Below are 24160 nucleotides of genomic sequence, written 5' to 3'. Positions count from 1 at the left end.
GAAACATTTTTCCTGCACATTGGAAGAGGCTCTGCCTTGTTCAGGGCTCTTTCATGAGAGCAGCGGGGCATCAATCACTCGGCTTTGTTTTGCGCTCTTGACATCGGCAGCTGAAGTGCTCCTTTTGGGAAAAGAACTGCGTGGAGAGCAAAATCTTGCTTTCCCAGAGATCAAGAGCCTGATAGAGCTGCAGAGCAAAGGCTTGAACTGTGCCCTGCAGATAACCAGCAAACGTGAGGAGCCACTCGTCAGAAGCAGCCATGCACGGGAGGCTTCCACCTCAGCGGAGAGTTAGTGTTTGAGCATTAAGCAGCCTCAGCCCGGTGTCCAAAGACTGCAGAGTGAGTGGTAGCACAAGCAGCTTTTGTGTGTCAGCCTGACCCGGTCTGAGAGCTTCCCAGGCAGGGAGAGCAGCTGTGGGTGAGCATTGGCTGCTCCCTGGGTGTCTGCCTGTGACCCAGAGCTGAACTGAGAGGGCACAGCCAGAACAAGTGCTCAGGTATTACTGCTGACTGAACAGGGGACCTTATGAAAAATACTTTGGCTCTTCTTTAGCTTTCCATTGTGTCAAACCAGTTTCGTTTAGACAGCGAACATTGTGTTTTAACTAATACAGTTCCTTTGTTTCCACAGATATTGATGAATGTGCTACTGGRAGAGTTCTCTGTCCACGGTTTAGGCACTGTGTCAATACTTTTGGGAGCTACATTTGCAGGTGTCATAAAGGCTTTGATCTGATGTACATCGGAGGCAAATACCAGTGTCATGGTAATAACAAGCTATTTCTTACATGCATGTAATAGAGCTGCATTTTCTAAACTTATATTAATGGTTCAAAGAGCAATGTTTTTTTATTATGGCTGAAATGCTGAAGAAGGTTGTTTTACATTGCATGAGTATTTTAAGAAAGGGTGGATTGTAGAAATGGACTATGAAAGAGAAGGCATAAGTTTGACCCAGATTCTTGTAGCTGGTTCTTGTGTGRAAGCTAGCAGGGAGAGCAGAGCTGATGACCCCAGGAATTCCTTTCCAAAGCCTTTTTACCTGCGGCGTTCAGTCAGTGGCAGTTGTAGGCTTGGAGCAGTGTGTGAGCATAGGCTGTGTCTGAGCTGTAACACTGGCGTGCTCCATAGCCTGCCCCAAGATCCAAGATAAGAAAATGTGCACACCCCAGCTCCTCCCTACCCTGACTGCCCAACTTTCCTTCCCCTGAAGACAGGTGGAGAAAAGGCAGGGGTTGGGAAATAACCTGCTTTTGTCTGGACATGAGACTGGAATGCAGCTGGGATATGCCCTTCAACAAAGATATTCCCGGGTCTCTCTGCATTAGTTTCACAGTGTCTCAGAGAAATTTGTATTCAGAGCACTGGAATTTTGAGATTTTTGCTTGCATTACTTGACAGTAAATGTGGATATGCCATGTGAAAGGTTTCCAGCAGTTTCTACTTGATGTAGAAACATCTGTGCAGATTTATAATATAAGAAGCATTTATGAAGGAAAAYCATTTGAATATCTGTGTGATTAAGAACCTGCATATTGCTGCATTCACTCTGTTTTTTTCTTATTCTGTCACCTCTAAGAAGTGGCTGCTAAAATTGTGATCTTAGTGATCTCAATTGCAATCTGCCCATGGCATGTTGGAAGCTGATGCTAAGGTATAAGCTGAGTAATACCAGAGTTGCCCAATAGTCCCTATTTACCCTAATGTTTTTATTAGAGTAAACATGTACCTATTGTTTTGTGACTGTCTATTTTCCTTTTCACACTGGCAATTCAGTTTTATTATTATTTTTTAAAATACTCAAAATTGTAATAAGGTTTGTGTTTTTTGCAGGGATAAGCGGAAAGCTGGGTTTCTGTGAAGCAAATGATTATTTTAATGTAAATTTATGTTGCAGATATAGATGAGTGTTCCCTTGGCCACCATCAGTGTGGTAGTTTTTCACACTGCTACAATACTCCAGGATCCTACAAATGCAAATGTAAAGAAGGATACAGAGACAATGGAACAAACTGCATACGTATGTAATGCTCCTTTTAATCCAGAGGTTCTGAAAGCTTGTGTGTCACATTTTGTAAACTTTAAGGTACATCATTATCAGGCTCAGTTTCTCTTAACTTTCTCTTTAGTATTTTTAATACTAAATAAGGAGCTTGGGAATGTAGCTGGAGTTTTCTAGGCCTTACAGTGCCTCAGTAAAAATATCTTTCCCTGAGACGTTTTCATAATTAGAAAGAAATTCACCTCTCCCTATTCACAGCCTGATTCTAGAGATTACTTCAGGATGAGAGCAACTGAGTAAGCAGGGTATGTCTGATCAAACAGTGCCTATTACTCATACTCTGTTTTGTACACTCCACACTGGCCCATTTCAGCAGCTCACCCCATCCACTGCCTGCTGCTTCCCAGRTGTGAGCAAAGCCAAGAGGGGCATTTCTCTGGAATGATTTGCTGTTGGAAAATTCCCTTGGCCTCCTTTCTCTGGGGAGATGCAGCCACCCCCTTGGTACAGAATARGCTGTTTGAGCTCCCCATATTTGACATCCCACAGCTCTATGACATCTGCTGGATCTTTTTGATCCTCCTTTCCTTTGTGGGATCTGTTCTTTGGTGACTCACTGATCTCTTTAAAGAGCAGTACCATTGTTTTCCTTTGGCTGTAGCTGTCATGATAAAAGGTGTTCTTTCACAACCTGAGTGCTTGCAATTATATGTGGGCACATTTCACATGTTACTGGGACATAGTCCTGAGGGGCATTTTGTATTTTAATTGACTATAATGTTGAAACTGCAGGGTATTCAAAGGGATAGTAATAAACAAGTGGCCAGAGGGAAAACCTTTTCACCTGCTAGCATCAAACAATTTGCTGTTTAACAAACAGTAGTTCTTCATTTTAACTGTGTTGTACTTCAAACACTTGTACACAAAATATGTGACTCGAGTTCTTACTGAGCCTTTCAAGATCTCCAGTGAGATATAAAAGGCTTATTAGCAAATAGAACATTGTAAATAACAAAACAGATATTCTTATGTTTCATGTCTGCAGAAACTCTCCTTGTGAAACCAAGTTAAAATTTGTTGTCCTTTCCTTAYGAAACATTGGAGGACATGGTACTGYGGGCACTGTCACTGTGGTGAAGGTGGTGCTCAGTCCCCCACCTAATTTTTGTGAAGGCTGAMAAAAATGTCATTTACTTAGTTTCCTGGTGTTTTGCAAGGGTAAAGWTCTAAATGAGGGCTGGCTTAGGTTCAATCTCTAAAATGCTCACTGCTTATTGACAAGGAGAAGAATTCAGGATAGGTCTGAAAGAAATCTCTAAAGCAGAGGTATCTGCCTACCTGTGAGCAAAGTGGTCGTAATGTTGGGGTCTTACTAAATTGGCTCCCACTCCTGATTATGGACCTGTCCTCTTCAGAGARCTGCTTCACCCATGGCTTCCTGCCCATATTTTTTTTAACCAGCAGTGCTTTTGGGTAAGTTTTACCAACTCTGAAAGAGACTTGATGCTTGGGAGGAGGTGGGATGGAAGCATCTTGGCCTTCGGTCATTCTAAATTATCTCTAAACCGCTGCAATGCTAAGTTCAATCTCAAGAGATGTGATCRTTTAGTGATGCTGATGCTAAAGTATGTTTCTAACTAGTGGAAACCTTGGGAGGAAGAAAAAATATTTCATCCAAGTCTCTCTGTGTCATAATGGTTAYGTTTTTGGAGTGAGAGGCTGAGATGTCCGTTTTGGTCCTGTTTGGATTCTCTCTGCAGTTATTCCTGTTATGGTTGAACCATCTGGTCCATACCACATATCCAAGGGCTCTGCACTCTCCCTGATGGAGGCAGTGGTATAACCAGTAGGATTGTTGATGTTGGAGGCACAGCCCCTCTGACCACCCCATGTACTTGCTTTTGTTACAGAAAAGCCGGCGACCAGGCCGACGACTTGGCCGACACCCGTGCCAACAACTCGGCCAACAACTCGGCCAGCACCCGCGCCAATGACTCAGCCAGCACCTGGGCCAACAACCCGGCCAACAGCTCCTCCTACACCCAGGCCAACTCAGCCTGCACCCAGGACAACGCCTCAGCTGACACCAAAGCCAACCACAAGGTACGTGCCAGTGACAAGGCTGGTCACAACACCGGTGACGAAGCTTCCACCTCCAACACCACCTCAGCCTACAATAAGACCTACGCTACCACCACAAACAACTCCTCTGGTAACAACTGAAGAGCCTTCGTACGTTCCCGTCGAAACGACATCTTCCCAAGGAATTATAGATGACAACAGGATCCAGCCTGAACCCCAGAAGCCCCGAGGAGATGTGTTCAGTAAGTCATTTTCCGTATGCTTTCATTTTTCAAAGCTGTAGATCCAGTGAGGTGAAAGCATGCATTGTACTGTTTGGGTTTTTTGGAGCATTGTACCATTGAGAACAGAGGAATTAAACTGAAAATAGTCATGTGGCAAAGCTGCACAAACAGTTGATTTTATTACCTAACAAAAATTTGGCATGGAAGTTTTGAATCAATTACTCAGAAAATGTGTTTGTATTTTTCACCCCTGAAATTGTGTATATGTCCTGTAGGAGTACTTAATCATGCTTTCAGATGCAGGTTTTAGGGAAACGGAAGACATTTTTTTGGAAAGTATTGAAGTGCAACATAACTCAAACTAGTTAATGGATTCAAATTCAGAGAGTTGAGAGCCACTCTTTAAAGTATGACTACAGCTTTAAGAATGGTAAAGGAATGGTATCATGTCTAATTACTTAAAGTCTATGTGACCTATTTTGTATGGGTTCAAATAGTCTCAGATGTTCATGACTAAACAATGGGAAAAATGCATAAAAATAGCATAGAGGCTAATTTTATGGATGTCTCTGTGGAAAGGGCTACATGAAAAGCTGAAGATAGTAAAGATTCTCATAGCATGAGCACTTGTAATTTTAAAAGCCCCTCTGAAATCTGCAGCACCATTGTTGCCAGCTTGAGTGCATACCACAGAAGACATTACTGGCACTTACAGAGCTGTGCKTATCTGCCAAGAAATACTCAACACCCGATTTCATCTTTAGTTCTRCGGCTAATTTTAGAGACAGGCAGGGTGTGTTGGATCAACTTTTCTCCTTCAGCTTTCGTACAGTAGAGCTGCTGAAGCAATGTAGTAGGAGGAAAAGTTTGCTGTCTCAGAGCAGGTGCACAAGCAACGTGGGAGGTTTTTTTTCTGGTTTCTTTGGCATCTGTGGGGTAGTTTCTTGGGCTTTGTTGGTGTAGATCATTACACAGTGTAATATTTTGTTCCTTGTAAAAGAGTTTTCCCTGTTACATTTTATCTGTTTTAGACAGATGAATTGAAAATGGAGAGAGAAGCTGACAAAGTTTGGAAGACAAATCCTGGTACTGCTTGGTAGACTRTACTTTTGCCTTCATATTCCATTAAAAACACAAAAATATATTTCAAGTGAAATTYTAAAAGGAAATACAGTAAAGACTTAACAAAGCTTAATATAATGGGAGCCAATAATCAAAAATACAGATTTGTGGAAATCGTTGTAGGCTCCAGCTTTGTGCTTCCCAGGTATCTCATGTTGCAAGTGTTCTCTGGAATTCTAAAGCAGGGGGATGGTTTTCTGCTATTTTCATGAACTCATAACAATCCTCTTTGTAAAGCTTATTATTTACAATTAGTCTTTCTGCATTGTCCCTAGAGGCSGGGTTTTGAAGCTAATGCTTACAATACATATTTTTTCAGATATAGGAGTTTGGAAAGTAGGAATGTAAAAGCTATTTAAGTGTGGCTTGGTCTGACTTCATCTTACATTCTGGTACATGTAACAAACACAGGATCCTTGCGAAGTGTTTATTAAGTATTGGTTTAGGTCAGCTGCCACCCTCTGGGGTTTGTCATGCACAGACACAGCTTCCAATGCTGCAGTGCACAGCACAGCAGGACTGACACTGGTCAAGCACCAGCAGCTGTTCCTGSCCTCAGCAGGTAATACAGGGACAGATAGTCCTCAGATCAAGTCAGCAGATGTCTGTCTTCAATCCCATAAAATGCTTTTTGATTCCCTGCAAGAGATATACTTGATATACATATATGTGTGACATAACTGTGTGACTGAAAGCATACTCCACTTGTGCTCCAGGTGATGCTGGTGGTGTGAGCCTTAATGAAGGTGGTGTCTTTTTCACTCCTCTCTCTTACCATTTTCTTTCCTTTCCACACAACTTCCTGCTGTTTTTTCCCCTCTTTTCTCTTCTGGATACTTTAGAAGTATCTGAGTAGTGGTCACCTCCTGCCTTCTCTTTGTCCAGAAGCATTTGTGTAGGGAGTGCACAAAAGCATTTGTTAAGGATCTGAAACCCACAGTCAAGTGCAGAACAGTTCTGTTTGAGAAGAATGTGCTCCTTTCTCTAAGAAAGCATTGCTTGTAAAGTGTTTCTTCACCTGTAGGAGTTTGTGGGGAAGAGGAGAAGTTACATTTCCTCATGTGGGATGTTTAGAAAAGCTGGTAGGAAAGTTCTAGCCACATGCATTAATGCACAGAGCATGGCTCTGCCTCTCCTCACTACTGCCCTTGTAAGGATAATACAGAGATATTTGTACATCCCCAGATGCTATCACACCAGGGGTTCAGCAGCATGGGAGCATTATGCCATGAGCTGCATTCCTGGGCATGGCTGGGCTGCAGACAGACCTGGCTGCAGGAGTGCTCTTGGCCAATGGCAAATGCGAGGTGAAGTGCATTAGCTGAGATGCCTTTCACATTGGCTTACAGATGGAGTTTGCAGGGTGGGTTGAGCATCAGATTCCTGATGGCCAGCCCTGCCCCTGCTCCAGGCCCATGGGAGAGCAGTGCCAGACTCTGTTTGGCTGCACCTACTCAATGTGAGCTCAGAACTGCAGTGCTCCCACCAGGTGTAAGCCAGTGCCTCCCAAAACCATTCCTCACAGCCAGGCACACCGTTAAACAGCCCTGGCGTTGAGACACTATGGGATTTCAAACTGGAATAACTTGTAACATTTAGCTAACCTTTGACTTGCTTCTTAGCTGCTTCTTTAGACTTGCTATGTGGATGTGCCAAACCCTCCCCACCTCCAAAAACATTCGTGGACTCTTCACTTGCCTCTGTATTTCCTCAGGGAAGGGGAGTTTTGAAATATTTCCTTCAGCTTCTTTAAAGCTGTTGTTATTTTATTCCCACCTGCATCAGACATCTTCGCAATATTCCTGAGTTGTGGATATTAGCTAAGTTTTTTGGCTTATACTGATCTTCTTTAGATTCATTTCTCCACATCAACTCCTTCTCCAGTTAAAGCAGCAAAGAAGCCAGTTCTCAAAAATGAATTTGCACTGTGGTCCCCATATGCCTGCCTGGAAAGAGAAGAAAAAACCTYGCTCTTGCTGCCTTTATTTGTTTCCCCCTAGAGAATACAGGCAGCAACTGATAGTCTTCTAACTCATTTTCTTRGAAAACAGAGGAGAAAATCGATACTAGATCCGCTCAGGTGATGAARTAGGATTTGACTTCAGTTTTATTAAGTCTTCAGAATAATTTGTGTCATCTTAGGTGGCTGCTTCCTTCTGTGTCTCCCAAGGGTTGTTGTGTTCCAAAGAGTCACAAAAGGCAGTGTTTTATCACACAGGGATGGGCAAAACCCGTCACAGAGAGACTGTGCCCAGCAACCACTGGCAGKTCTGGTCTTCCAGCCATTAGCATCTGCTGAGGACCTCACTGTTTAAGGTTGTTTTCAGYTAGGTTATCATGTGATACATGGACATTTCCTTTTCCCCCCGTGGGGCTCTGAAGCCTCAGACAGGCTTGGAGAAAGCAGCAGTGCTGTGCTCTGCCATCAGAGTTGCCTCGAAATGCAACTTTCRTCAGGCAGTCTGTGGCAAAGGGGCCACTGGCTGCTGCACAGGTGTCCTGGTGTACTGAACCAAATCCTTCAAATCCTGGTGCTTTAGGATTGGTCCATATTGGGAGTAGAAATCTGCTGGGGCAAATGTACTTTTTGTTTTCTGCAAGCATCTCTCAAATTCTAATTTTTTGTCAGTTATCCTTTTCCTGGGCCACCTTGGTGACTCCTTGCCCCCTGTTTTCTCCSTTAGTCGTTATTTGACCTGCTCATCCATGCACTGAGTAAACTTGACCTAGGCTTTCACTTCAGAGTTCTCTCGAATGTGCTGCTTTGCTTGAAGTGAGCTGAGGATCAGTGGAATTGCTCTGTTCTTGTCTTGCTCTGAAATTGTCTGCAGTGACCATGAGCACAAATGATAAAAATGCTGATAATGTTACTTAAATGCCTTTGCAGTTTTTGAAACGTACTGGGTTGTTGCTTTTCTTTAGATGCTTTACTCRTTTTCTGTAAGTGCCTGGAGTGACTTTGGGGAGCTGCTTTTTTAGAGAACAAAAAATTAGTATTTTTTGAAATGGAATTCCTACACTTGGCCTTTGAACCACTTAGTCAGATGCAGACAGTGGAATCTGGCACCAAGGATAATCTTCTCCTGATATGGATATGGGGGGAATGGCAATGAGAGAGGAATGCAGTGATAGCTTAATATTTAACTATTTCAGGACTGATACAAACTACAGTGAARTGCAGAGGAAACTTGTCTAGATATAAGAGTCTAACAAAGAGGATAAACTTCTCAATAAAACTATGAATTTCTGCTRCCATTGGGATCTGGATGATAAGCAGTAAAACCATAAACTTAAAGGAAAATACTAGATATCAACAGAGCAAGAACAAAACCCCTTATCTGTGTTAAAAGACAGTTCAGCGGTTTTCCTTCTTAGCCCTTAGTGGAGCTGAAAACATTGTAATTAGGAAATGTTTCTCATAACAGCTATTAAAATTGTAAAGATTGGATTAAAACTTGATTCTTTCTTTTCTTCCTTTCAGTGACTGAAAAGTCCTTAGTGCTGTAAGTGCAGTTTTGTGATCTTGAAGCTGTTGAAAAATGGGAAGTAATAAARGCAAAGAATGGTGGGGTTGTTATTCCTTGATATCATTAGAGTAGCATTATTTTACAATAGCATTTAATTTGTCTTTAGTGCTCTGGCACTCTTTAAAATGTATTTGTCTTCATGTTTAAGCATTTAAGGTAGGTGCTTTTTTCCTATTGGTATTCTGGAGTTTAATCATAACATCTAGGAGTCTTACAGGTCCCACCCTCACTCTTCCAGCTAGTTTTGTCAGCAGATCTGATGTGCAAGCTTCTGTAGACTCCTTGTTTTAGCTGTGTTTCCCTGAAACTCAGCTGGCACTCTGCACCTCCTGAATGGATGTCCATAGAAAAGCAGGCAGGTTACTTTGCAGAAAACCTCCTGCAAAGAGAAATTCCAAGATGCTTGATTTCAGTAAATCTTAATGAGCCCTGTAATTGCAAGGTTGAACTTCAGAGTGGTGGCATGCTGTCACTGTTGTATCTCTTCTTATATGTGAACAGTACTGGAGAGAGTGCTACCGTGAAAGCCCTTCCTGAAATAATTCTTACTGCAGAATTTGGATCTGTAGTTTTARGAAACATATCCTGGACACTGTGGGTGTCTGAACAAAAGGGTGAAGTGTACCKCTCTGTTGCCTCTTCTTTTTAGCTGATTGTATATCAAAATCTTCCGTGGAGGAAAACAGGACTTATTCTTGTTTTCTCAGTCTAACTCACCTCTGGACTACCCTTACTTTTTAGCTGTTTTCTACTAATTCTGTGTGAGATCTCATCACTTGTGGGAATTTTCTGAAAGTGGGATATAACAGCTTTCAATCATAACTGTTCAGTCAAAAAATCTTTGTCCTTTTCTGTTGTTTTTAGCAAATGGGAAGCTTAGTCATGATTACGGTGTGGAATGGAATTGTAGTTACAGTGCAAAAGCRGTGTTTTTTGTAAGCCAGAGAAATGCATTATTAATAGTAGTAACAATTACCAGTATCATGAAGTTGCACTCCTTTTGCTTTTGTAACASCAAAGCAGTAATTATTCTGTTTATTACAAACGAGCTGATACGTATGTACATACCTTGGTACACTCCCAAACTCAGCAATTAGCAAGTAAATAAAAAAGCCCTATTGTTTTCCCAAACGTTAAAAAAGCTGTGAAGAAATTACTGCTATACGGTTATTTAATATTTTCCCCCAGATTCGTGCATCTATGAAGTTGTTAGATCATGARTTTTGAGAATATGGTAGTGTTGATACATTGGCTCACTCAGAGCTTGTAAAACTCTCCAAGAAAAAGAAGCCAAGTTTCTATTTAACAAGCTTTATCAAACCATTGAAGTTAAGTGAAAAAGCACACTGATACACTGCATAAAGTACACAGAAAGGGCTTGGAAAGCTTACAGAAAATAACTGTGCCAAATACTTTCTCCCACGATCTCCACTCAACATATTGGTTGTCGTGGCAAGAAGTTTGCATGTGGGTCATATTTAGAGTCCTGCATCTCTTACGGTAACCCTTRTTTCAAACTGAGTGCACATTCCTGTAATTAGGTCTGAGCACTGAAGTGACTGTATTAAAGCACTGCAACACATTTTTCTAGAAGTTCATTAAAAAAGTGTTTGGAAAGGACTCTAGGGGAATTTTTGAAAGAAAAAGTTTTTGCAGAGCTTTAATTATAGGCAGAGATACCAACCTCAGTTTGGGGAATGCTTGTGTGTGTGCACAGATGTAACAGGTTTGTAGAAGACAGAAGGGCATTGGAAAGGATGCTTTAAGAAGTAAATTGAAGTAGTTTGGAAAATAATTTCCTAATGTGGGGGGATTGTGGGTGATGGCTGTGAGGTTCCTCGTGGGCTTGAAAGAGCAGTTCAGTGCTGACAGGGATTAAGGGTGAATGATGCTTTTATATGACTGAATATAATGTTTGGGCGTAGATGTACTGCAAGGCAATTTTTGGCCTACRCTGTGTGGACTGTGCACATTTGTAAGGTTTCTTTCATGTTAAGTGTCAGAGCTTTTAATCACAACTTTTAAGCCCAGATGAAACAAAGCACCAAACATACTATTTTCAAGCCAGGTATCTTTAAAATTTAACAGTCCTYTAATACCAGTCAACCTTATGTCTGAAGCTGTTTTGAGCATTAATATCCTGGACTACAAATAGCCATAGTCTAAAATCTGCAAAGGATTCAGAAAGAAAACAAAAAAGGGGAGGTTTATGATTCAAATAATGACTATTATATATATATATATATATATATATATATACACACACACTATCAGTTTCCTACAGATTTTGAGCTTTTTAACTATTTGTTTTTATTGTATAAATTTTTTACTCAAGATCTCTAGCCTAGAATAGTACTTTAAAAATAGATTAGAGTCAGCTTATTTTGTCCCAATTTCAAATTCTTTTGTGCTTTTCTGTCTTCTCACTTTAGACAAGCTCTCACAGCAGTGCTATTTTCAGGTTGTCCTAGTGCAAAAGAAGTTCCTTCTTAACCTTTGGTTTGATTTTCTGAGAACAACAGTCCTTTCAGTCATCTTAATTCTTCTTGTTCTCACTTGCCCCTGAAGTCTGTAGAGACATTAATAGTTATTTTAGCTCTGGAAATGGAAAACATGTCAAGTTTTCCATAGATAAGGCCCKTACAAATACCTCAGGTGTCAGAGGTGCCTATAAAATCTAAGAACATGTCTGAAGCACATTACTACTGGTATGAATTATGCATTAGACCTGTGTCTAAAAGAGGAATTTTCCAAGACAGCTCTATTCAGTGCAGTCTGTTTCTCTCTAGCTGACAGCTGTCCATCAGGCAAGAAATCTGCGTGAGACTTACACAGACTGGCACAGCATCTTCAGAAACACATGGGAGTCTTTGTGGYCACCTGACTTTGGCAGCCATCACTCCCACAAAGACCTCATAAATTTCAGGTTTTCCTGGATGCTGAATGTCTAGTAACCTCTGGGGCTCTCAGTCACCGAGGGCTGTTCTTTTCCTTGCAGCTGGGAACAGCAGCTGAAGGACAGGCTGTGCTGGAAAACAAGAAGTAYAATTACAGTTGAATCCCTGCTTCCACTAGAGCTCCTCCTTCTCAACTCTCAATACAGCCCCGGTAATTGTTTTGGGAGCTCTAATCCTTTGCAGATAGATGGATGCACCTTCAGCTGCCTTTCAAAGGTTAAGTGCATGGGGGGCCTCTTCCAAGTACTGCTGCCTCCTGTCCAGGTTCTCCAATAAATGTCTGTGGAAGGGTTGAGTGAGGYCTTTCATGTGGCTTTATTTTATTGAGAAACCGCTCTCTCTGAAAGTGCATTTGGAGAGGAATAGTGTGCTTTGAGATTAAAGCTTTCCCCCCTTGTTAGAAAGGAGCTTTCATTCAAAGGGGCTGTAGGAGATTTGGAATCACCTTTTACAGTGCTTAGGTAAATGTTACAATRTAAATCATAAATCACATAGGTATAAAGTTTATGAGTCTTCGTGTCAAATATAATTAAATATATTGAAATCTGCAGGAAAAGCACAATGCCCAGAGCTGCTGTGCTGGTTTTTGTTAAAGATAAAGCTACTTAGTGACCTACTTCCTTATCTCATTCATTTTTTCWCACAGTTCCACGCCAGCCTGGAGTGAGCAATAATCTGTTTGAAATACTTGAAATTGAAAGAGGGATTACAGCTGATGAATTTGAAGCAAACGATGACCCAGGTAAAGACCATGTCWCCTATTCAGGACCTAGGGTTTAGGATTTTTTGAGATTTCTTGGGAGTTCATACACTTTTACAGGACTTCTACATCTTGTGCCGCTCTAACTATGCTTTATAAAAACTCAAAAACCCAACCCCTTTCCTATGTGATCCTTTACACTTTCCTAAAAAATTTAGCACAAAAATAATGTGAACTGTTAATAGTACCGGGGTCCTTTTTATTGTTTTAGTAATTTTCAGATTCTTTTCCTCGGAAAAGAATTTTTCCTCCTTCTTCTACATTTGCTGACACTTCTTCACATCTTCTACACTTGCTAGTGTCAGCCACATGGGCAATTGAAAACCAAAACAATCTGAGTAATTTCTGGGGTTTTTTTGTCATCTGCTCTGTTCTGCCAGGTGTGCTGGTGCACAGCTGTAATTTTGATAGTGGACTCTGTGGATGGATGAAGGACAAAGACGATGACTTGCACTGGGAACCAGTGAGAGATGCATCAGGTGAGTGATCTGTGAACAGTCACATCCTGCAGCTGAGGAGCCACCCAGGCTTGAGGCTGATGGCAGTTCCTCCTTTAGGACAAATTACCTGGCTTCTGTGACCTTTAGAGCTGGGATATATTTCACACCTACACCTCTTCTGTGTATAAAAAGAAAAACTGAGGATTCCCARCATGAAAGAGCAATTGAAAATTTACGCTTTTATCATCTTTAAAATTGGAATGTCTCTGAAGGAGTAGTAAATGTAGCCAGCAAAAGTTTGTCTTAAAAGAATCTGAAAAAAAACAAAAATGTGGACTAGAGAGGAACTTTCATTAGTGGTGAAACAAAACTTTATAGTTTTTTCAAACTATCATGTAAACATAATTATTTCTCTRTCCTAGCAAAATTGTAGAAAGTATTGGAAATAGTCTGTTCTGCTGCCAGACATAATGTTCTGATTTAACCTYTCAGTTTGATTTTATTGAATTCTACTCCAAGCTACAGCAATCTGTGTATAGGAAAAACGTTAAATAACTGGAAGGCAGATAAGTTAAGTGTTCAAATGCAGAGCCTTCTGAAAATGGGCTTGTTTGGGATGGTAAAAAGTGATATTACAGCAAGCATTTGAGGGGAGTGTGTATGAGCTGATTACAGTGTAGGAGCCTGGCATCAGTGCTGGTGTCAGCCACACAAAGGACTCTTCCCTGTGCCCCTTCCCTCCGCTGTCCTGGGCACTGGGATGGATTTTGTCCCTCTTAGTTTTAGAGTGGCATTGAGGGGTTGCTGTCCTTGCCTGCCGACCCTTCCCCCAGCAGCGCCGGGGATTAGACACACATCCCTGGCTCCGTAATGATGGGATTACTCCATCCCCGAGGAGCAGCCTTTGAAGTGCACAAAGCTCCCGTTCTGTGAGGGATGGCGGAAGGAAGGAAGGAGCCGTGCTCTCAGGCGGGGAAAAAGGTGAAGGAGGGCCATTTTTGTCACGCAATGCCTGTCATAGCGGTCTGGCCTTGTGCTGCCACCCATGGGACAGTCATTTGCCACCGCAGCAGGTGACCTGGCACCTTTTCCAGGCTGTTAGGCTGGCTCAGGGGAAGTGCTGTCTTCACTGGCTGGGCAGGGGTCCCCCACACAGGCTGCTATAGTTCTTCAGGAGATCCCTGTGACACAAAAACTCTCGGGAATGGCTGGGAGAGCAGAGCTCCTACCTCCTGCAGGTGAGAAAACAGGCAGGTGTCTCCTGCTTGCAATCTGGTGCTTAACAAAAAAAAAAAAAAAAAAAATGACTACACATAATCCATACTCTTTTTTTCAAAGAAACCCCATGTTTTCAAAGTCGTCACTCAAAGTGTAGTCATCATCTATACTCAGAAATTGTTGTTAATACTGTTAGATTCAAGAACTGTGATTTTTAACTGGCTCTTTTCCCCTGTATTGCTTTGCAGTAGTCAGGGACAAACTCAGCTTTTTATTTCCTGTGTATGTTCGGCTGCTGTTGACACAACCTGTTAAAACCAGTCCCTTGAAGTCACCCACCCACTCCCTCCTGTCTGGAACACCTTGTTGCAAGGATTTATTTTCACAGCTTGTTCCTGAGTGTTTGCTTTCACCTTGCAAAGTTTGCCATTTATTGGTTTATCAGAACCTTCATTTTGAAAGGTGGTGTACTGAAGCATTATAAGCTTATCTTGCATGCAGAAAATGCTGATTTGAGGGGACCTTTTCCTGCAGGGGCTTGCCTACAGATATGTTTGCTTTGTGCTTACCTAAATCTGTTTCCTATTGATTGGATTCAGCCACAATAACTATCTGAAAAYGATGCACTTAATAAATCAGTACTTTCATAGTGATTATAATTGTATCTTCAGYAAACAGGTACAGTTATTTAAACTTTATTATGCTTATTTTAGCACTTAGTGATGTTGCTGCAAAAACAATGCATTAAAGAAAAAGAGGGGAAAAAAAAACCTYCCTGAGAAAATAGCCACCAAAAGGCTTTAACAGATTCTTGGACGAGTGGATCCCACTTCATGGCTAAATGCTGATCGAAGGCCCTAGACAGCAGCATAGTACTTTGCTTTGTTAAATCTCATTGAGACCAAATAACTTAAAAACTTACGTAGAAGTGGTGAATTGGAGACAAGGTTGGCTTTCTTTTAAGTGTGTGACAAGCCCTGGTGCATTGTCATTAAACCTTACAGCTTTTGAGGGAAATCATTGTGACTTTCAAAGAGAAGCTTTCAAAAAATAAAGCTCTGGTTGAGTAGTAGCACAGAGACAATTAAAAAATACTTTTATATGCTATTTGGTTGTGCGTGTCAACAATGTTACAAACCCCCAATATTTCTACATCTTTGGTTTTAGTTAAGGAGGCTAAAAATGCCACCTTTCTTAATGAACTTAATGTGAAGGTGGCATTTTTAAATTTAAAAAAACTACCTAAAATCTGATCTTATAAAGAAAAATGATTCTTAGATTCAGTGTAAGATAAGGTGGTTATGTTTTTTTTTTTTTTACTTTTGAACCTTTCCCCCTTTGGTGATTTCAGATTTGAAAGGTTTTTTACCCACCTCGCAAGTGTCAGTGAAAAGTACAAACAACAAATACAAAAGTAGAAACAAAAAATACAAAAGTACAAACAACAAATACATCTTGGTTTTGTCCAAGATGTGAAATCTTATTTAGCGTCATTCTGAGTGTTGGTCTGAAAGGTGCTTTTTTTCTTTTGAAGTGCAATGGATGTTGCCACACCTGAGATTCTCTGCTTCTCATGCTCTGAGTGTTTTCTGGAAGGCACTTTSACTTCATACATGATAAGAGATGATAATAGTAGGGTTTTGCATTGAATATGTATGTTCACTGATAATTTCCTACTTGTAGAGTAGACTTCAGGGTTAACAGCCATGTGGGAATCATTACTGCTTCTTGTTTTGGTATCTAATCTAGATTAAGAGTTTAAATTACGGTTAAATAAAAGAGGCTGTCTGGGTTGCAAGTGGATATGCTTTGAGACTTAACCTGGTACACAGTTCCCAAACAAAAGGCAGGGGAGAGAGCCATAGCTCGGTTACATGATAACATTTATTCTGGTCTCTTTTATCTATCCAAGAGCAAAACATTGCATCTTGGAAGGTGCAAAAATGTGCATGGTGGCTTCAATGCTCCTGTGAGTTTAAAATCGTGCAATGTCCAAGGRGTTGTCAGAAATGAAGGAATATATGAGAGTTTAGTTTTTGAGAGAGGTAGTGTTTGCTTYRTCARGAAGAAATTAAGTGGGCAACACCTAGSCTGGCACTAATGCACAGAGAAGGGCAGCACTGTAAATCTTACCCTGCAGAAGGCAGAGGCACTAGTTCTGGTTCTATATGCCTTACTTAAATCTCACTGGACCTTGTGGACACCTTTTATTTTTTAATGACTCTTGTGCATTTGGTCCTGCAATGTAGTAGCATTAAAAATACCAAACAAAACCCCCCTACTAACTGCTTTCTCCACTGCAGGGGGACAGTATCTTACCATCTCTGATCACAAAGGCAAAGAAGGAAGAGTGGCACATCTTATCCTGCCGTTAGGTCACATGGATCAGGCTGGAGACTTGTGCCTGTCCTTTCGGCATAAAGTGCCTGGGCTGCATTCTGSTGCCCTCCAAGTCTTTGTGAGGAAAAATGGTGCTCATGGCCCAGCTGTCTGGGGGAGAAATGGTGGCCATGGCTGGAGACAGACACACATAACCCTACGAGGAYTTGGCATCAAGAGTGTAAGTACTGGTGTTTGTGTTGCTTTTTGGGTTTTTGCATGAAAAGCTGAAGACACTTCAACGGTGTAACACTGCAGTTCGTCTTCTGGGTTCAGTTCCAGTCTGTTTTACTACTTTGATCTCTGCCAGTGGAATCACAACACAGATATGGGAGTCATTGTGCGGTTTTTTTTTCAATTAGTTTTACACACAAAGGAAAATAAATCACAGCTTCCCCAACAGAATCATAGCACAGGTTACTGTGTCATTTTCTGAGCTACCTGGTACAACCCATTTTAAGGGCATCACCTTAAATTTATTAATTTAATTAAATTTATTTAATTAAATTAATTCTCCCCTTAAAAGGGAAAGAACAGCCTCATGGACAGAAGCATACTCTATACAGTTTTCAAAAAAAAAGCCAGTGTCAAGATTCCTCATGAATAATACTTTGAATAATRCAGTGTCATGAAATAGGAAGAGTCATCCCCTGTGGATTAGTAACTGGCTAAACCAGGGCAAAGATACTGAAAATAAGTAACTTCTGGTAATGCRTGGAGATTACATGTGCAGTCACATGTGGTTTTATGCCCTTTAGCRTAGCTGCAGCTGCTCAGGCCAAGGAGGTGGATGATGATCTAACAATGCCCATAACACAAAATGGTTTAGTGCAATCGAAAGAAGTTGTTTGAAGTGCGATGGAGAATCTTTTAACACCTGGAAAGCTTAGAAATATTGTGTGATTAACTGGTATCAAAACCTCAGTGTTATTCTTTAACCTGTGAAGGCAGTTTTTATTTCACATCTGAAGAAGTGGCTCAGGTACYTAAGGGGCTGTTTTATTCTGACTTAAGTATCAGGTGGTGTGAAAAGCTTACACCTCATAATGTTCATGATGGGAGCAGGCTGCAAGACGCACAGCATCTAGTTCTGAAATTAATACTGAAGCTGCAATTACTGCAGATAATTTTCTGGAAACTTTACCTCAGCAACAGTAACAAAGACACCTGACTTTGTTGGCTGTAAATGAATGTCACACTGAGACTGTCACATTTGTAATTATATATTTGCTATATTCGTACCTTTTTTTTTTTTCCTGAATTTATCACTCTGATAGTCCTTACTGTCTCAGTTAGTGTGAATCACTAATGTATTGTCTGGCAGAAAAGCCCTCAAACATGAGCAGCAATTCCTCTGCCTCTCCTGACCCCCTCAGCAGTGTGGTAGTGACCTCCCTGACATCAGACCACGGACTGGAGCTGCCTCTTGAGTGTGYGGTGTTTGGGATCTCCTCCAGCCARCCTGGTGTGCCAGGGCTGCTGACCTGAGTCACTGTGACACTTATCCAGAGATCAGGGAGGRAAGGAAAGCTCTTAAGTAAGCTGGGAAGGCTTCTGCCAAAGAGACGTCAGGAAGAAATGGAGAAGTTTTATTTTCTAGCTAATTAAAAACCAAAGGCAGCTAAACAGTAGTGATTTTGATGTGGCYTACTGAAAACCTGAGGGGAATTTGAATGGAGACAGGAATAATCCATTAGAAAGTGTGATGAAGCATTTCTGTGTATTTTTTTTTTTTTAATCCCCCACTCAAGTTGTTCTGTTTCTCTTCCTAGGTTATTTTCAGAGGCGAGAAAGGGAGAGGAAGAGCTGGGGATATTGGACTAGATGATGTGGTCCTGAGGAGAGGACACTGCTCTGAAGAGCATTAGCCAAGACAGTGGACCAGCACAGTCATCTCCTCTTGTCCTTCTCTTGCAGTTCCTACCAAACTTTGAARCAGAGCTGCATAGTTTTCCATGAAGAAGAAAAAGTGGGAGACCAACAACTTCTTTGTGGTCTGCTAAGTGCAATCTCATGGAAATTTCACTTAAATACATGGAGAACACCTCCCAGGACTGAGGAAATCCAGTCTCCGGGCTGGTTCTTTCTGTTAATCCTTACCCCTAAATAATATTTTKTATGTAATAACTTTGTCACCCATTAAGTCTGGTGAGTGCTCACAGGAASAGCACTTGTGAAAAAGGGAGAATTAATTACAAATGGTGGCAAAACAAAGCTCAATCTCAAAGTTTCAGTGTTGACTGACAGTCGTTATCTTCCCATAGTGCTACTCTTTCACATTGATTTGTGTGAGTCACATTGGATTAGTAAAAGCCTGGACSTGAACTTTGGCTTACTGCCACTGACATTTGAAGAAGGGTTTGTCATATATGAAAATGCATTTATTTTGCTGTTGCATCTGTATTAACCAAAACCAGTTAWCTAGAGTAGGCATTGCATCCTGTAATATTTCTACTGATGTGTTTTGTGTATATGTGTATGGTAAACCTATTTATGTTTTTAATATTTACAGACTAGTTGCAAGGTAATTGGCAGCTGTACTTTCTTTTTGWGCAAGACAGGARTTCAGCATCTCCTTCAGTCCCGCTGGTCATGCCAAGTTACCAAAGTCAGTCRATGGTGCTCACTGAACACTGCTGGTGCAGTTTTTCATGTTGTCATGTCCTGGAGGCAAAAGACCAAACACGTACCTGATGTAAACTGGCAGCTGATGCCGTACAAGTTTGCATTGAGCTCAATCCTGCAAGAAGCTCCTGGTTCAGCTGAAGACTGAGCAGCCAGGAGAAGATGAACTTGGATCTTGTAAAGCTGAGACTGTTGGCACCCCAAGGAATGTTCCCTTCCCGCAGGGAGCGCACACCTACGCATAAGGAAAGAGGGCAGCTGCATTAACACTGTACAAACAACTCCGACCGTGAAATGCCTCGAGTGATCTTTGTCAAATGTCCATATGCCACCCMACCTTCTGTATATAACAAATATTTTATTCTTTAGAACTAGAACAACTATTAGCTCTAGTTGGAACAAAGTATTTATCAAAACTTTGTACTAATTTTATAGTTACGTATCATGCGTGTGCTGTGCAGTTTCCCAGGGAGTTCTTCTGTTTGGTTTGGAATTAAGTGAGCATYATTATCATCATCACTACTAGTAATTCTAAAATTGACAATTGTAGCCTTTAAGAAAATGACGAAAGATTGGTAAAATGTTGTTAGTGGTGCCTTAAAGCTTCAAAATATATATAGAAGAAATAGATCCCAGTTCTTTTAAATACTTAAATAGTGTAAAATAAATGTCAGCTGCATATCATATTCAGTCTTGTACAAAGGTCACAGAGATTGATTTGCAAGACCTYAGAGGTCTTATTCCAAAGCCCTGTTTCTGAAAAAGTACTAGTCTGAAAATACTTTTCCCATCCTTGATCCCCTTGAACAAAATAAAATGTGTAGAGTAGAAGTGTATGTGATTAGAGTCTCCTTCCAAACTGCATCAGCAAACATTTTGAAAAGGAAAAAAGCAATGCATTTGTAAACATTAAATTTTAAACTATTTTGCTTCAAGTATGATTGTCATATTTTTCTCTTATGTTACTTTGTGATATGTCAGAAATATCTGTGAATAATTGAAATACCTTGTTTTTATTTTAAAGTATTCAGTAAAGGAAACTTACTTGTTACTAATTGGGACTCTTGTTTTCATTTCTAGATAAAAAGCCTCATTTTCAGTGCAGTGAAATCAAACAAAAGATGAYAATCCAGCCAAAGTGAAATAGCTCTTACGATGAGATTTAAAAATCAAAATACGTTTCACTGTAATATGAAGAGAGCACTATATGTATTAGTCAGAAGGAAGAATGACAATTTTCAACTTAACTTTAAGGGAAGTCTCAGAGGTAATTTAAGAACTTCTGCAATATAAAATAYTCATTTTACAAGAAGCAGCAGCTACCATTGGTCCTCGCTCTGCTCTACCGTGCAAACTGTATTTATGAAAATATTTTATCAAATCTGTAACATCTTATAAGCTTATGATTGCATGTTTGTAAAAGGCATGTTAAACTTCTTTCTGCAACGAGATTGAAAATAAGATTCTTCATAAATGACAGGTGCCAGGACCAGTGGCAGTGTGCATTTATGCGTTCCCTGACATCAAAATCAGCAGAAGACARGATCAGGATCAGGATCAAGACAAGATTTTTGGTTCCATATTCCATTCTGTACAGTCCCCTCCTCTCTCATCAGAGCCACGTCAATAAATCACTAGCGAGTGCTTTTAGTGAAGCTCACTCACTCTGGAGAAAAGCTTCCCTCAGTTTCCTTCAGTAAATTATCTGTGACTTGGAGGTCAAAGCATTGGTTTTTCTATAGTTGGAGATTACAATAACCACCCTGATAAGACTCAGATAGTCATGAGTATACCASCCTGAGCAGAAGAACGTTCATGACAGCAGCCTCCATCATCCTGCTCTGTTCTGCTGGAGAAAAGSTGCCACAGTAGCAGCTGCCTCCAACCCATGTGCCAGGTCTCTTTATATGCACCCCAAGAGAAGTTATTTCTCCTTGCAAATGAAGCACAGTGTTTATCAGAAAGATAGCTTGATCAAAAATCTCTGGATTTTACCAATGCATTGTGACAATCACCTAGAAAACCTGTTCACTCTGCCTTTAAAAATTTGCAGGAAGAAACTATAGCTGCCTTTAAAATTTTAGTTGCGAATGTTTCACACACAGAGTTATTAATTAGTGAGTGAAGTCCAGTTAAATATGATGCAWTTTTTTTTATATTGATCTGTCTTTTAAACACGAACTTACCAAAGTTTTCTTGTTGGGTAAAACACTTTATTACCTGGTTTCATCCTGACGTCCTGTAGTCACACAACATTTTATGACTTCAGCTTTTCCACATCAATTAAAAAGAGAAGTTGAACCATGCACTGGCATAAAGGAAACTGCAGCTTTAAAAGAAATATGAAACATTTTATTGGTAAGTTTCAATAATGATTTGAAAGATCACTGCATTAACTTTCAAAGTCTGAGGAGCTTTCTCTCTCAGACCCCACTTGCTGCATGTAGGTGCAATACATGAGGAAATGCATTTGGAATGTCTGTAACACGCCATTTGTTTGAAATGCCAGCAGACTAAAATCAATCAGGGACCACAAAGACAAGTTTTCATCAGTACAGACTGAAGCACCTCTAGATTTCAGAAACCAGCTCCGTGTAAGTTTCCAGGATTGTAAGTCCAAAATTATTTAAATCACATTCTAGAGGCTCTGCTGTAACCATTTGTCCTTGTCCACTTGTGTAACCTCTTCTAAACCCTGTTCCTTTGCTTTGAAACAAAGCATCCTTTAGACAACATTTTACCCTGGTTGCTTTGGGCCAAGATAGACTACTATTTGGGAAAGGAAAAAAAAGCCCAACCAAACACATGGTATTGATAAAGAAAAATAAAGATAAATTTTTATTTATCTTTCTTTTCAAAGTTGAAAAACAGTCTGGGTTAACATTACTGAGATCAGGATAGTCAGATCAGGATTGATCCAGGATGTGAATGCTCACTGGACAGATGGTGTTCAGTTGCCTTTTTGCTCCAAAGAAATCTTTAATTTAATGGCAGAGAGCCAGATGGGACATCATGCTTACACATGCTTGATATATGTCAAAAACATAGATTTATTCCTCAGTTTCTTAATAACATGTCAAACAGCAGAGCAAGTTAGACCTGAATTTTCTGGATAAAGCCAGAAGCAATTCCTGGCTCTCCATCATTGTATTTCCTCAGTTTGCTTAAGAAATGTTAACAATCAACCAATTTTTTTCTTTGCTCTTAAGAAATATTTAACACCATTGAGTACACATGGTCATATCTTTGCCTCTCTGCTGTTTTCCTGCAATCCAACTACTAAAGATCTCCCCAAGCCTCCACTTCCATCAAACCASTCTTCTGCAGGTTTCTCAGAAACCACACACAAAAGGGCCATGATCTCTGAGTACCAGGGATCATTATGTGTGACGGTGTACACTCTGTGTGTGTACACATGATTATTGTGCCAGCAGGCTGAGGCTTGTGTTAAATGTTTGAGCAAGAGAAGCCAAGATCCATCTGGCACACAGGATAAGGATGCTCTTCTCTGTGACAGAGCCAAATCCTGCCTTGCTCTGACCATGAGTTACTACAGCACTTTTCCAGTAATTATTTTTAACTTAATACTTTGTGATTTCTTACCTTCTCTTCAGGCCAGGCTTAGTCCTCTGTCACACTTTTCTCCCAGGTTTTTGTCTTGCCATGCATTTCAACAGCCCATGTTCTCATTTCAGACTCTTCTGAATACTCTTGGTACTCATTTTGAGTTTGGCCAACACCTGGAAAAAGTAYAGTGTGCACTCAGAAAATCATTTTATTGCATTTTTATGCAATCACAAGTACTAAAATATAAGACTAGCACTCAAGGAATTTCAGGAAGACACCATCACTGCTGTGATACCAAAGCGCCCCAGCAGAAATGGAACCACATCACCTTGCCTTTTGCCCTGCCCGCATTTTAAGTAAAAAAGTTGAAGAAATGGACTCAGCAGATTTTTCCCCATTATCAAAATGTTCCAAGACAGAATTCCCTTACATATGAAGCAGGATTACTATGGTGTACATACCCTCCAGTTCAGTGCCAGTGTCTTTGAACTACAAAGAATAGGAAAAAAAAAAAAGCCTTTCAATGAAAATTGACTGATTTTCACAGCCCTGGGTTCAAATCTTGCACAAATGGGGAATGCAAGCAATCCTGTAACTGCACCGATTGCTACGTGACTGCAAAAACTGGACTCCATTTCTGGCCCTGAACTGACAAAGACTTGTGAGTTTTCCAACAGCCAGTCTGCCTGGAACAGCCTGGAAATGCAGCATCTCCAAACCACACGAGGCTGCCAACAGCAACCACGAGGTAATCCTGCAGCGTGCAAAATATTRCATGAGGGACATTTTCAAACCTTACTATCAAAAACGTGCTTGGAATGATGGCTCTCTGCTGACACTTAATGCAGACAGCCCATGCTTCTTGTTTCAGTGGCAACAGTTCCCTTTGGGGAAGAGAAACATCTTGTACTCCTGAGGGAGCTGCACAGAGCTGCAGCAGAACAGGCACAGGCTGCTCCAGTGCTCTCAAGCCTTGCCCAGCAGCCTTTCAGCGGAGGGGTCAGGCTGCTTGTGAGCTCTCCAGACACATTCAAGGGATGAGCAGAAATTTTCTCTGCACYTCTCCACACCCCWATTSATATTGCTGTAAGAAAGGTGACTAMACTCACCCMCGTGACAGAAAAGAGAAATGAGCAAATGCTGGTGTTGTGCACCCAGAGCAGGCAAATGCCACTCACAGGAACTCAAGTTCTCCTGCCACACGCTGTCCTCTTGGCACACAGAGACTCAGCAACCAGCCTAACCTGCAACAGCA

At 40.9% G+C, this 24160-nt stretch overlaps 1 protein-coding gene across 3 annotated transcripts in view; it reads left to right on the top strand.

The window, feature by feature from the left end:
• NPNT (nephronectin) overlaps positions 1-20384 on the top strand; it is a 47992-nt gene extending 27608 nt beyond the window's left edge. For all 3 annotated transcript variants that reach the window (XM_057379081.1, XM_057379082.1, XM_057379080.1), the window contains 7 exons: positions 634-768; positions 1900-2022; positions 3915-4328; positions 12563-12658; positions 13057-13155; positions 16638-16894; positions 18486-20384. In XM_057379081.1, coding sequence (XP_057235064.1) covers positions 634-768; positions 1900-2022; positions 3915-4328; positions 12563-12658; positions 13057-13155; positions 16638-16894; positions 18486-18581 — 1220 coding nt within the window. In that variant the 3' untranslated portion in view covers positions 18582-20384. The remainder of the gene's footprint in view (positions 1-633; positions 769-1899; positions 2023-3914; positions 4329-12562; positions 12659-13056; positions 13156-16637; positions 16895-18485) is intronic.
• Positions 20385-24160: the final 3776 nt, after the last annotated feature.

Source organism: Malurus melanocephalus, unplaced genomic scaffold (assembly GCF_030028575.1).
Source record: "Malurus melanocephalus ecotype Western Australia unplaced genomic scaffold, MMel_1.1 scaffold_386, whole genome shotgun sequence".
In the NCBI taxonomy this organism is placed as follows: Eukaryota; Metazoa; Chordata; class Aves; order Passeriformes; family Maluridae; genus Malurus; species Malurus melanocephalus.
Note: the sequence above shows the minus strand (reverse complement) of the source record. Positions and strands in the feature narration are given on the sequence as shown.